Source organism: Anopheles darlingi, chromosome 2 (genome assembly GCF_943734745.1).
Source record: "Anopheles darlingi chromosome 2, idAnoDarlMG_H_01, whole genome shotgun sequence".
Classification (NCBI taxonomy): Eukaryota; Metazoa; Arthropoda; class Insecta; order Diptera; family Culicidae; genus Anopheles; species Anopheles darlingi.
In genome coordinates, this window is record NC_064874.1 from 7,550,754 (window position 1) to 7,565,000 (window position 14,247).

The 14,247-nt window shown below is 51.2% G+C and overlaps 1 protein-coding gene across 6 annotated transcripts in view; it reads left to right on the top strand.

Moving 5' to 3' along the window:
- The window catches only part of LOC125951094 (serine-rich adhesin for platelets), a 35,966-nt gene that overhangs the window by 19,603 nt on the left and 2,116 nt on the right, over window positions 1-14,247 (top strand). For 5 of the 6 annotated variants that reach the window (XM_049679647.1, XM_049679646.1, XM_049679648.1 and 2 more), the window contains exons 3-6: window positions 7,318-8,669; window positions 11,100-13,155; window positions 13,751-14,085; window positions 14,157-14,247. The exon at window positions 14,157-14,247 is cut by the window's right edge and continues 213 nt beyond it. In XM_049679647.1, the coding sequence (XP_049535604.1) occupies window positions 7,513-8,669; window positions 11,100-13,155; window positions 13,751-14,085; window positions 14,157-14,247 (3,639 nt within the window). In that variant the 5' untranslated portion in view covers window positions 7,318-7,512. The remainder of the gene's footprint in view (window positions 1-7,317; window positions 8,670-11,099; window positions 13,156-13,750; window positions 14,086-14,156) is intronic. The other variant, XM_049679651.1, reaches the window with a different exon arrangement.

The following is a 14,247-nucleotide window of genomic DNA, read 5'->3' on the forward strand; positions in this document are numbered from 1 at the left end:
GCGTAATTAGCTGCGGGCACGGTGTTTGAGCGCTTAATTGCGTTGATGGTGTGTGAGAGATGCTGCTGCTAGAAATGGTGGATCTTTATTGAAGGTTCTGCCCTGACTCGTTCGAAGTCGATTCTTTGCTTTCGATCTACCGATTCCGTTGGATTCGAAGTCGTTGTCGATGTGTTGTTGGAAGGTTGCTACAAAGTCTGGTCGGCTATTCGATATCAAATATGGACACCATTAGCGCTGCTGATGGATTGCTTAGGACGGATAACGCTAGAGAAGCGTTTCTAGTTCACAGCTAATGGAATGGAATGGTATAGACGTACAATATGGCGGTACGTTGCGCGGTGTTTTGAGGTTACGTTTCTCGGCATCTTGATACTACAAACGGAACCAGCATGTTCCAGTAAACGGTGGAATGAGGGTTTTAAAAGGGGACCATAAAGTGCGACTCGTTGGAGCTGCATGATTGCACTTCTATTTATAATATGAATACGCAAAGTAACGTCAGGCGAGGCTGGACTATAAAGAAGGGCTCCAACTGTGCGCCGTAACAGCATCTTCTACTCTCTCGTGTAAACCAGTTGGGAGTAGGATTAGGACTAGGACCGGAAGGCGGCTCTCGCACGCGGCCCGTTTAAATGCATTTTAGTATCTATCTGGCCCCGCTGTCCTGCTCTCTCTGCTTACACGCTGCAACGTGCTAATGAATTCCATTTTCGATCGATCATTATTCACGAACCGCATAACGTACCGCGGCTCGATAGTAACGGCTCAGCACACCCCAGGAGGTGCTCGCTCTACGATTTGGATTGTGTTTCACGCCGTAACGGTCACGTTTCGAGGCCAATGTGTACGTTTGTGTGTGTGTGTGTGTGTCTCTCAGAAACTGGTCTTCGGTCTTCCCCAATCTTATGACGCGTTCCTGACCGATTGGACGGGAACATAACAAAAAAAAAAACTCATCGAACACCGAAGATGATGCACGTGTTTGGCGGGAATTCCACAAGAATGCTATTGTGCACCGGTGGTCCAATCCATTGTGTTGTCTTTTCGACTCCACCGCTGAGCTCTCAATGTGCCACGCACCACATTGGTTGTCATCTTACTGACCGAAACTGGCTCTCTGGCGGAACGGAAGCCACAGATTTGCCAAAGCGGACGTGTAGGCGCGGTACATCGTTTGCATTCCCATCGTTTACTGTATCAAGTTGGCCACCCCCCCCCCCCCCCCCCTGGGTTGATGTATTGCTTCACATACTTTGCAAAATACGAAGCTCGTCGCAACTCTTCCTTTCATCGCCTATCCCACGGTGAACTGAGGGGGCGCCAGGTCCCTCCGGGGGGGGGTCTTCCTTTGTAGCAGCATGAAACGTCACCCAACGAACACTCCGTTGCTGCTTGCTATGGCTCTGGTTGGTTGACATTTGAAGGTCGTTTCCATGGCGACATACTCGAGCGCAACATAGAAGAAACAGAGGAATGAGCGCGACCGAGCAAGCGAATTCAATTCCATTCCACGCCAACTATCGACTAAACACAGGGGGGGGGAGGCGTGCTTTGGGTTGCCGTGTGTTCGGTGGCAGATGGCGTACGGTGTTAGTCCATATTCCACCAACCCACCAGAGTCACTCAATTCCACGAATTCCATTTTAAAATACACACACACTCCCCCCCGCTGACTTGACTTTGATGGAAAATGGAGACGCGCAAAAGGGGGCTCAAAAACATGCCAGTATGAAAACATAACCTCACACTGCTCATCGCGACACTTTCACGCTCTACACGGCGGGTCCCGGTTCACGTGGCCCCGTATCGATCTCCTGCGGGCCAGTTAGCTCACGCTGTCCAAAGGGTCCTTTCTCTTTCGCGCCATGTCGCACGCGTGTATGTGTCCATCAACAACAACAGCAACGGCAACGATACCACACACAAACACTCTGTTTACACTGTGCATTATTAATAATTGAGCCACTTTCACTGGTGCAGGCAGCAGCTGGCTCAAGTGTGGCCAGTCTGTGGTCAGTGTCGGTGTGGTAGCCGGCCCGGCCAGGTGACACGTCCACCGCACGCGGCTCATCGACACACGCGGTGCTGATGCTTTTTTGGCTTCCGAACCATATGGGGGTTGACCGGTTACGGTTGGCATTGGCTCGCGGCCACAACGCTCTGTGACCGGTCTGTTGTCATTGAGCTTGCGTCGGTCGACTTAAACGATCGACTTTCGAAGGCGCCTTGGGATGCCGGGGTCCTTTCGAGTGCTTTTATGCACCTGGTTTTTGCTCATTCATCGATCGATGTCGAACGGTTGTAGGCCCCTCTCCTCAGTGGCATTCAATGTCAATGTCGCAGTCGGTGCGTCGGCTAAGCGCGTTCATTGACGTCTCGAGCGAGAGGTTATGTTGTTTGTCGTCGTCCGCCCGGTTTGGGTTTACTCAGTGGATTTTTTTTTTGCTCTTAGAGACAGGGGGAGAGAGAGAGAGGAACGGAACTACGAACCAGTTAATGACCTGCACCGAGGTGATCAGCTGTCGAGCGCACACAGACACCAAAGAGCGCGCGCGCGAGCGCGAGCGCATAAATCGTTCACGCGATAAGTCCGATATGCGAGAGTGTGTCTCTGACGCCGAAGAGTGATGTTCGGTTCGAAAACCGGATCTTCCGATATCGGTACGGGATCTCGGAGCAGTTTCCGTTCGATGGCATTGAAGAAGTTGAAGGTTCATGTCCGCAAACCGGACGATCCGTTCCGTAGCGCCATCATTTGCATGCCCCCGGACGTGCCTCGCTTCGGTGCCGTAGCCGGCGTGCTTGCTCCATTCACTATTCACAGGACGTTTGCAGCGGAGTTGTAGTGTACCACCGCATCGAAAGTTCAAGGGTAATACAGTTTGGTGGCAGCAGAGCACGGCGTACGCCCTTTGGATCGATGGATGGATGGAGGCGCATCGGTGAAACGGTGAACATGCTGCTGGGTTTATGGTTTTCGATGTTTTGAAATTGATTTCCTATCGCCCGTGAGCCCAACGAGCGTGTTTTATGCCCAGCATAACACATCGTTTATGGAGCAAACTAAACTGGTGAGATTCGGTTATTGGGTCCAGTTTATGACTCAATGACCCTTTTATGTTGACCCCCTTTGAAGCATACAACAGTGAAGTGTTACATTTGAATGAAACGCAACTGAAAGTACTAGTAAGCATGTATTGAGTAAACATTGGTTCTTCCATTGTCTTCATTCCAATAACAACGAGCAAAGTGCAACCATTAGGAGCACCTTCTCCGTCTGTGCGGACAAAGGCACATTCTTTAGAAGGGTATTAATCATTTCGTCAAATATGAAGCGCTTTGTTCACGGTTCAAGCTAGAACCACGCTTTGTTAGTCAATCCATCGCTCAAATCTCTGACAATGTCTCCGGGGGGCCCCAAACGGAGACTGCGCCTTCCTTGTCAATCACTCATCACCACAAAAACCTGCCAACCGCGTATTCGGCCACTCATCAGAATGCGGCAGTCGAGAACGCCTTCAGAAACGAACGGTACACATCCGTGCGTGGCGTGGCGCAAACCGGGAATTTGCAAAGCGAAAAAACCGCCAAACGCCCGCCCCACCCCGAGGGGGGACAGGCACTGAGTCACCTCCAGGCGGCGGCACATCTGTTTTTCATCGACAGCGCAGCGCTAATGGGCGTTTTGTTGCTCCCGTTAGTTAGTCCGGAGGCGTAGAACCAACGCGCGGCGCAACGATTGACGCACCAGAACCTACCAGCGCCGAGTTCGACGCAGAAAGCAGAACAGAAACGAACGATACGATACCGGATCGGGGTTTGATGTCGCGTTTGAAGTGTGTCAATGTTTCTTGCCGGATCCGCGTTAGATGCACTGCAACCAGATGCAACGGAAAACATGTAAGCTGGCCAGGCCAGTGTTACTGGATACATCTTTTCGCGATCGCGCCATTAAATGCGTGGTTGTAACATAAGACTTGGTAGTGGATGTGCGATTTCAACATGCTCCCAATTGGTCACCGTCGGGAGTGTCAGGTGTCATAAAAAAGGGTGTTGAAGGCATGAAATGCGGCCCAGATGATGATGGACCGCACGTGAATGAAAGCGCTTTGAACGGTTTCAGATGACATGGCGGAAGTTTAAATCATTTTCTCTTCCTGGACTTGTCTGGCGAACTGATGATCAGCTAATTTATACTTGATCGTCGTCTGTTGATTGTGCAGTGAAGAGTTTGACCTCGAACATCTCGACCTCGTGGAAGCGGAAAACTCATCAATCCTTCGTCTAGAATGCAAGGTCTCTCTCTCTCTCTCTCTCTCTTTAGATGAATTTCTATAACGAAGCCACCGACTTGCGGACTTGGATTTATGCTTACTCATTATGAGCACATTAACGTTGTTCGCTTATAACCGTTTAGACACCCGGGACCTATTAATGTTCTTGAGTCGACGTAATGCTACGTCACACGCGACTACGACTACACCGGTACCCAGCCCCAAATTCTGTCAACCTTGGACACACCGTTAAAGTCATGCGTTGCGTGGCGTTGGCGATCATGTCGAAAGCAGCATGTTGTTTTCCAATTTTCCAAAATTGAATTTTCACCTCTGGCCGATTATGTTTCGAAGGCGGTGTCTCGCGTCCGTCCGTTTCTCTATCTGCATCTGTTCGCGATTTGCCTTGAGCCCCAAAGGCAAACACCATTAGCCTCACGAAGGCCTAGAGCTAGAGCAGCATCGGGATTGGGCGCAAAATTGAGAAACTCTTGCGCGCGCGCGCGCGCCCGATCGCTTGGCAGATGAAGGTGTCGGTTGGCGGTTCGCACGGCAGCAAATTGGTAGCGTGGTGAGAATTGAATTACCAAATCCACCAATCGATCGCTCTCGATCCCTGGTCCGGCATCCCTGTAGCGAGGTGAAATCACTCCACACTCCACCAGCACCAGCACCAGCAACAGCAGCTCGGTGTTGATTGTGGCTGGCCCTTCCAGTGGGGAGGGCCGGACGAAAAATCGAAAGCATTACCAGCCGCCTTCCATTTCCTTCCGGAGACCAGTGATCAGCGACCACTTACTCAGCAGTTTTTGGGCTTTTAAATGGATATTTAATTTGCAATCATTTGGTACCCAAAATCCCCCGGGGGTGTGGTGGAAGAGGGGTGATTCCATTTGGAGTTTTCCGGAAAATCCGGCGTTAAGTGAAATTTCACACTCCACCCGTGGCGGTGTTTCCGAGTGCCCCGGGGTCTTGTAATTTCCAATCAAACCTTTGGCCACCCTAAAATGGAGTTGGAGTCGGCAATCAAAAGCAGATCGGCTCGATCACTTTACGAAGACGTGCAGCAGCAGCAGCAGCAACAGCAGCTTCTGTCAATTCGTTGGGAGATAAATTTCCTCCCAAAAAAGTGTCCAAAGCGAAGGCACACCGTTAATGATGATTCCACTCCGTAACAATCCCGTTCTGATCAAGATCAAGACGTCATCGTCATCCTCTTCGTCATCGTAATAATACATCGCGCAGACGCAGCAGCAGCACTAGGGTCCAAAAGGAGTCCATCAACGATTAGACACTCTCATTCCGGTTGCGGCTGCAGCTACCAGATTACCTAGCGAGTCATCATCATCAACAGCATAGCGTCACGGTTAACGATCCGCCGATCATTCATCGTTACTTTGCACGATTCGTGTTTTGTTGTTGCACATGGTGGATATATGGGGAGCGTCCAAAACATCCATCGGATTCGCCGACCCGATCCTAATGCTGGCCCGTAATTGTTCGTGCTGACTGACGTGGCCTACTTCGCCGGCGCCGGTGGTGGTGGCCTCTCTTCGCGGTGGGCTTTCGGTGGGGCCAGAACATCACCAGCCACCAGGCACCTGGGCAGGTGAGTGCGCTACGCTTCGTTGCACCGCGAAGAATGCAAAATTGATGCCCAAAATTGGTGGTCCTCCTCTTCTTCGCCGCTCTCTGCAGGTTGCGTAGACGCGTATGAAAACCCGCGACACACGCGCGAAAATATCAACAATCAACACCTGGAGGCATCTGTTTTTTTGGTGCTCGTTACTGCGAACGCGCCGTCGTTTGGTGAATTTTCTAAAAACAGAATCGCTAATGATCGCCCCTTCTCCGGCGGAGAGGGGACAGTTGGAGGGGGTATGTAATTTTCCGCGCAGAGATTTCGCTTCCCGCGTGCGAAGCAGCTATAGCACCGGAACACCTGACGCCATCCTGAGTCATCGTTTGTCATCATTTTCATACTAGGCCACCTCGTAGTGCTAGAGAGCGGAACGTGAAGTAGTAGCACCTGCGAGCATGTTCCATTTTTTTCGTTTTGGACTTAGACGTTAGGCCAGGGCGCAGACCCTCTTTCCGAAAGAGATTAATTTTCGGTTTCCTATCTCCCAAATATACCGGAAAGAGTTACTTTAACGAATCTCGATTCGGTAACATGCTTTTGCTGGTCTCACGTAGGAGACACAATAAGACACCCTCTGATGGAATACCGGCAGGAGACTTATCCGGTTCAATGAATGAAGCTGGCAAGTCACGCCGGCCGGATGCAGGTGAAGGTGATACGCGGACGAGACGACAACGCGCATGGACGCGCCTAAACTCGCGTCTGGCACTCTGGCGTCTGGCGAAACCAGTTGACAAAACATTGACACCGATGTCATCGAGCTGGCCGAAGGTCTGTCTTACTTTTGCGCACTCGCATACATGGAATACTTGTACCAAGGAGTTGTATTATTCCGGCAAAGTGAAGCAACTTGAGTCACTAGAGTCGGCACACTACCGACAGATGTGTCAGTGAAAGTATTAGCGGGATCGTATTCGCCACAACGCAAAAAGGGCGTCGACCAGAGCCGCCTTTCCTCCTCCGATACCAACCGGAGAGCTCCATCTGTGGCGTGATGCGCAATGAGCTAATCATGCTCTGTTCGGTTCCCCTCGATCGGTCGCTTGATGGATTTTACTTTCGCACGCGACGGATGTTGATCGATGTTACGCGACATTGATGACGCCTCCATCGCCCCGCGACGGCGAGGAAGGCCGACCGGTAATGGTGATGAAAGATGGAAATTGAAAACATAAGAGAAAATAAGAGGTTCATTGGAGTGTCGCTTGAGACATTGAACCCAGCTGGGATCGCTTCGGGCGCGGTTGGGGATTACGTTAGTAATGGCGAGGGTACGACGCGGTGTGTCGTCATCTTGAAAGTTGGCCTGCCCCGAACGATGATTATACTTATTGCAGATATTTCTTTTTTATCGAAAAACTAATTTAATCTGTGTGTGTTTTCTGTTTTCGCTTTCAGATTTGAGCCCCCAAAAAAAAGGACTACGAAATGATGGTACCCCTGAACGTTGACTAGCAGCGAGAAGAATGATCAAAGTTCACTCTGCAGCCAGCAAGGAAAGTGAATTTGTCATAATAAAGTGACATTAGCAGCAGCAGCAGCAGCAGCAGCACCAGATACATCGGAGTGCACACTCCTATCCACTTAGCCAAAATGTTAGAAACAAAGCATCATCGTAAGATACCCAAAATGGCGTCCTCATTAGCGGCACTCGTTGTACTGTCGGCCTGTGCTAGCCTGCTCGTCAGTACGCCACTCGCCGAGGCGCGTGTGATAGTACGCCGTCAAGCGGAAGAACTGGTACCCAATAGAACGTCCTCCTTGGATGTCGCCAGCGCGGTAGATGATCGCGTTGCGACGACACCCCCAAGGCCAAACGATCGCTTCGAGCAGTTCCCGGCGATGGCTGGCGAGGAACAGCTAAGTGAAGCGGAAGCAAGCCTAAGCTCCTCCGATTCGGCCTTGTTCTCATTTTCTGGGGATTCTGCCTCCAGTTTATCCAATGACTCCACTGCCGGTGACAGTGAACCGGCATCGTCCGCTGCGGAGACCATTGAGCAGAAAGATTCTGCTGACGATAGCGAGTCGCTGGACACTACAACGCTACAACCGGCGCCCTCCAACGAGGACGCTCGTGAGCGTGCATCCGATTCCGAGGATGTTAGTGCCAGCGGTTCAATCTCCGCTGGTTCCGGTTCACTGGAATCGGGCTCGGGATCGGCATCATCACTGATCGAGAGCAGTGCGTCCGATAGCCAACTCCGGGAGGACGACGCAGCAGCCGGCGACGATTCGACGGAAGCCGAAGCACCAACCACGGTCGAGCCGGTCGCAATTAACGAAATTACCACCTCGGCCAACTCCAGCAGCCCAGCACCGCCAGCGTCAGCATCGGTGTCCAGCGAAACGGGAAGCAGCAGCTCAACGGCGGAATTGCAAACATCTGGCGCAGCATCGAGCGCACAGATGGTGGATGCTGAAGCGCAGCAGTTGTTGCTACAGCAACGGATGGACGAAACGACGGTCGCATCCGTGGAAGAGCAGACACGGCAAGAAGGAGAGGAAGAAGGAGAAGCAGAAGCCGTGACCACACAGCCCGGGAGCCCATCCCGGGAGGTTGATGAGGTCGCATCGGTGGACGCCGATGATGCCGGCGTCGCCACGACAACGGCCGTACCCGGGGATGATGTGGACATGGAAGTGGAAACAGTGAAACCTGTTGCGACTACTGCGATCGACGTTCAATCCATCTCCTCCGCCAACAGTAGTGGATCTCGGACATCAGAAATCGAGCAGTTCGAGTTGAGCCGGTAAGTGAAGAGTGTCGTCGTAAGGGGCAAAGGGGTTAACAAATGCGAAGAGCGAGTGCGCGATTGGCGAGGGTAGAGTCGGTCCCTAATGACCACCGCACACCGGGGCAGATATGGCTCTATTTCGACGACGACGACGACGATGAGCAGATGAGGTGCCCTCGTTATGCGCGGTGGCTGCGTGGTGGCGGTGTGAAAGGCATCGCCTGCTTCGCGCTCTATACTCGTGCGCGCCGCTCTCGTCTGCAATTCGTCTTAAACGCCGCCGCCATCGCCATCCATATGGACCGTTATTTCTTACGCTGCGCTGTCAGATTAATGATGATGAGGAGTCTGGCGACGGGTTGGGGAAAAGAACACACATACACACTTTTTCTTTCTCTCTCCCTCTCGCTCGATCACGCTCAAGCACAGCACCGACACAACAATGATCGTCTAATTTCATTTCCTATCGAAATCCAATATCAGCAACAACGAACCCTCTGCCTCTCTCTTGCACTCTCTGCTGGCTGCTTTCGCGTGCTCTGCGCCATGTACACGGCCTCGTTTTCCTCGATCGCCATGCTGGTCAGGCCTTTCCTTCTTGCGTTTTTGGCCCCCATTCCTCTCCCTGTACTGTTGGGTACGTGAAAAACCCGCCCGGGGCCCGAGAGGCAAAAAAATGGTGTCTGGTACTTTGTTGGAGCCAGAGCAATCATTCGTCTGATGCTGCTCACCTGAGGCGAATTGGAAGCGCGTCTTCGTTTGAGTGCTTTTCAATCGATCGCTAATTGTTGAGCCAGGTCGATCGGTCGGACGATCGGTCAGTCTGGCCTTCCAGCACCAGCATCATCTTCTCGCCGCACAATTTCTCAATCACACCTGATTTTCGGAGCAATTTTCATCCCCCGCTCTTGACCACACCTTTTCTCTTACCCTCTCTGTCTTACTTTGTGGATCTTTGGAAAGCCTGGATTTACCTTTTTTTTTGGTTTGTTTGAGCTTCTACCTTTGGAGTTGCTGCTGCTGGTGCGTCACTACAGGGCGATGCGTGTTTCAACGGTGGCATCCCCTTCCAGATACAGCAATACGGGAGGATGATTGAATAGAAATTATGATAAAATTTAGCACACAAGCGTACACCGTACCATGCAGCAACATGTCAGATGGTCAGCTTCTCTTTACACTGTTGTTTTCTTCTCTCTTTCGCTCTCTTCTGCCACAACATTGTCTGCTGAAGAACCGCAGCTTCGAACATTCCTTTTTTGTGGTCCGCTTTTGGGGCGGAACCATTAGTAGGTTGGCACAGATTGCAGCAGGCTCCGTACGCTAGCAGCAGGTGGGGTCGTGAGGAGTGAGTCACGAAATGAAATAAAACAAAATAACAATAGCGCTAGAGTTAAGGCTTTCATCCTGGGCTTCCACTCGTCAATGGCGCCAGGACGCCATTGTTTTCATTCGCTTCTCGGATTCGATCAATCGATCGACATATTTTCCTAGCACACTTGGACGACGCTGTTCGTGGCGTGCGCCATTTCGGTGTTTTTTTTTTCTTTTCTCTCCTTTGCTCACTCTGCATCACTAGGCACGGTGCACGGAGCGGGAACGGAGTAAAGTTTCTTTCGGGTATGTTTTTCCACCCCTCCCCCACCCCTCCCATTGGTTGGAAGTGTGTTTTTCTCGTCCTACTCGTTGGATCGTTAAATTGAAAAAGCGTGCCACCTGATTTCGGGCTGGCCTTGATTCCCCGGTGTTGGTGGTTGGCGAAGCGCACGGTTGCACTTTTTTCCCCCGCTCTTCGGCTATTCGTTCGAAGCTGCGATTTCACTTCTCTCTGATACGGTGGAGCGGTGCTGATTTTTGGGAGAAGGAGGGGGAGGTCTCCGGTTTTTTGTTGTTTTGTTTTAAATTTAATCATCATTAGACCATATGGTACCGCTTCGGATGGAAATGATTTAATTTGCTCTGGATCCTGTTACTTCGTGCGCGATCGTTCCATGATCTAGTTTTGAGCCTATTAAGTGGCTTAGTAAAAGGGTGCATCATTCGAAATCACACGAAAGAGCCAAATATTATTACTTCGTCTTCATGTTGTAGAAGTGTGGCCAATGGAATGTGCTTTCAATCGAAGTGGTCATCGCGGCCAACGTGTTACACTGTATGATTAGAGCCACACAAAGGGCCACCTCAATTTGCTGCCCTCCATATCATTACGCGTAGATAGACCATAAAAAGACATCGCCGAGTGTGTATTTAGGACTTCAGAAACATACAAAACACCTCACGATGACCTCATTTCCCTATGATTGATCACACCACCGGGATCGAGTACCGTGCACTCGGGAATGATTGATTAATCCGTGGTCTACATCCTTGAAATGGATTCATAAAAATGAACCATAATAAGTCTGACCCGCTTCTCGCTTTTCCTTCCCGCCCTAATCCCGACAGATACACCTCACCATCGAACTACTCGGAAGGTGGAATCACGCTGGCCGATAACGATACGAGCGGTACTGGTGCTGGATTCGCCGATGCCCCGCTCGGTTCTGGGGCAGAAGAGGAACAGAATACGGAATCACCGATTACAACCACCAGCCAACCAGAGGGCGCTGCGAGCGATGAGGTAGTGCTGGATAGAATTCGTGCTAATGAAACCGTCGAACGGAACATCTCGCAATCACGCGAACAGGCTGAGATCGAAACGAACAGCTACGAACAGCTCGTCTCGAACAACGAGGTGATCCGAAATCAGAGTACGGATGGTGCTGCGGCGCCACGTGGCAAGAAGGGTAAGTTCCTTGATCAGTTCAACGAAGAGACGACCGAGGACAACGACATCAATGTGCCGAATGGAGCGGCCTGGGCCCTCGCTGGTATGCGTATGGTGGACCGGAAGCAACCGGGTGCCGATGAACCGTCGACGGCTGAAACGGTGGCCGATCGTACGGACGACAATCTGGTGGCGAACAATACGCTGAAGCAGTTGATGGACTGGGCGGTCATTATGCAGCAGGCAGACTTTGCCAATAGTTCCTTCATCCGTTCGACGGTTGGAACGGACGCGGTGGAGACCGTACCGACGATGGACGGTAAGGATCGCCGAACGTACGCCAACAAGGTACCGAACGTCGAAGGTGCGGCCGATGTGCTAAGCGAAGAGAACCGGCTTACGGCCGCCGTGACTGAACCTTCTGAAGCTGATGGATCCAGAAACGGTGACGTAGTGGAATCGAACGTTGTGGACACTACGTTCGCACCGTCTACCGAGCGGCCTGTTAATCAGCGAGAGGTAGAGAGGGAGCAGGAGATGGAAGATTTCAAATTTGAGGATCGTTCTACCACCAGTACCACCACGCCTGCGAATGAAATGGTCGGTGGTGGTAATATTGTGGCCACCACTACCCGACGTAGCTACGAAGTCAGCGAGATGGTGGATGAAAGTGAAGGTCCGAAGGTACGCATGACATCCGAGGTAACGACGACCGGTGCTCCACGCATCGAAACAAGTACTACCGGCAGCATCATGGAGGATATGCCCGTGACGACTTATTCACCGGCAGCACCGATACTACGCCGTGCAGAACAAACGACTACGCCGTCGCTATTGACAACGATAATTGCAAGAATTCCAACAACCATTCCACCACGGCATACGTTTACGACAACTCAAGATTATTCCTCATTCACGACGACGGAGGTACCGATGAGAGAAACGACAATCACACCGACTACACCACCTACTGCTGCCAGTACGACTGCCGGAAGTGAGGAACCAATTCGTGAACTCGTGGACCAGAAACCATTCGATCAGGACTCTACGGACTCGACGGAAGTGAACCTTAACGTGCTGAACCGTACCGAGGAGCGAATGGCGACGGCAACGGTGCTTTCCAGTGTGACCACCACAACCACTACCACCACCGATTCTACACTGTCTAGTGCTACGCTTACCAACAATGTAGAGCTGGATGACACGTCGGCCGGACAGGGTCTTGTGGGACGCACAGGATTCACGACAGAACGCTCTGAGCAGACCACAGCAGAAGACATCGCGATAGACGGTGGTAAGGTACCGATTGTGGTCGATGAGAAACACGTTTACGATACGGTCACTACCACGACAACGATGGCACCGATACCGAGCACAACGTTCGCTCCTTCGACTACTCCGAATGCCGTCCCGGTGTCGTCGGAATCGGTCAGTGTTTCATCGGAATCGTTCACTACCCGGCGTACGATCGATCGTTCGATGACCACGACGGAACTATCGGAGGAGGAATCGATCACGGAGGAAGACTATATCGAGCTGGCGAATCCTTCGAACGCTTCCGATGTACCGGGTAGCGGTGTACAGGCGGGCACGAGTGCTGCACCCAAGCAAACCGAGGGTTCGACCGAGCAATCGCAAGGTGAACCGGCTACGGAGGAGGATAACAGTGTTGTCGTCGCGGTTGTCGCAAGCATCGTCAGTGTGATCGTAGTGCTGCTGTTGATTGCTGCCTTTGTAAGTACAGAGTGTCTTTGGTTTTTTTTTTAATGGAACCTTTAATTTCTGCGTTGGAGCAGAATGTATGAATGAGTCTCGAGAGAGTGTGTCTGTGTGATGGAATGTTTCCTTTTCTTTTTGGAGTGTTATTTTTTGGGAGTTTGGCAAGGGCCTACAGGTACGGGTTATGTCTATACAATATTATATATTTAAATGTATAGATTTATACAGAGACAACTCACAATGAACATACTAAAAGTTGAGTTGCATCCAATACTATTCAATCTAACCTCAATTATTGTACGATACTATCTTGACCTATATCCAGATGTTCCATTTAAATATTGGTATGGGACGATATCTTAACACAGATAATTCCCTTACCCCCGTTTATAACATTCCTCCATCCAAATCAACTGTATAGCGATACAGGAAACCATTGAAATCGGTTTCCAACGATTAACGATCTCTCCAGGAGATGGTTCGTTTTGATTCTATCCTTCTATCTGGAGTGTGTCCTGTGAGACGGTATGAACGAGTGCACATAGTGTAAATACCGGTTCCTAACCCTGCCGATCCGTGGGCAGACAGGTGCACGCTTGCGCTGATCTAGATGTACTATCCGCCATTGCAGATCGTGTTCCGTAAGCGCCAGAATCAGGTATCGTACGGCCAGCGCTGTCGCCCCGTTGGGCTGGACGCATACAGCCTGGACAATGTGTCCGTGTATAATAGTGTGCGGCGCAAGGGTAATACCGCACGCATGTCTAAGCGCTCGTACGGTAATTCGGCGTTCGAGGATCCCAACTTTAAGACCAACCCACTGACGGTGGCCGAGCTGGCAAACATTATCCAGAACAAGACGGCCATCTACGATGAGTTTAAGGAGATCCCGAACGTGACGGCTCGTGCCGATGAGGTACCGGACGGCTGTGAGGACAAAAATCGGTACGTAATAGAGTGAGGAACGCCACGGACTGGGCCATAGGTTAATTATGGTGATACTTGCGATATTCCAGGTACGCCAATGTTGTTCCACTACCCGAGACACGGGTACATCTGAAGCGTCTTAACGACGATGAGAAGACGGAATATATCAACGCCAACTTT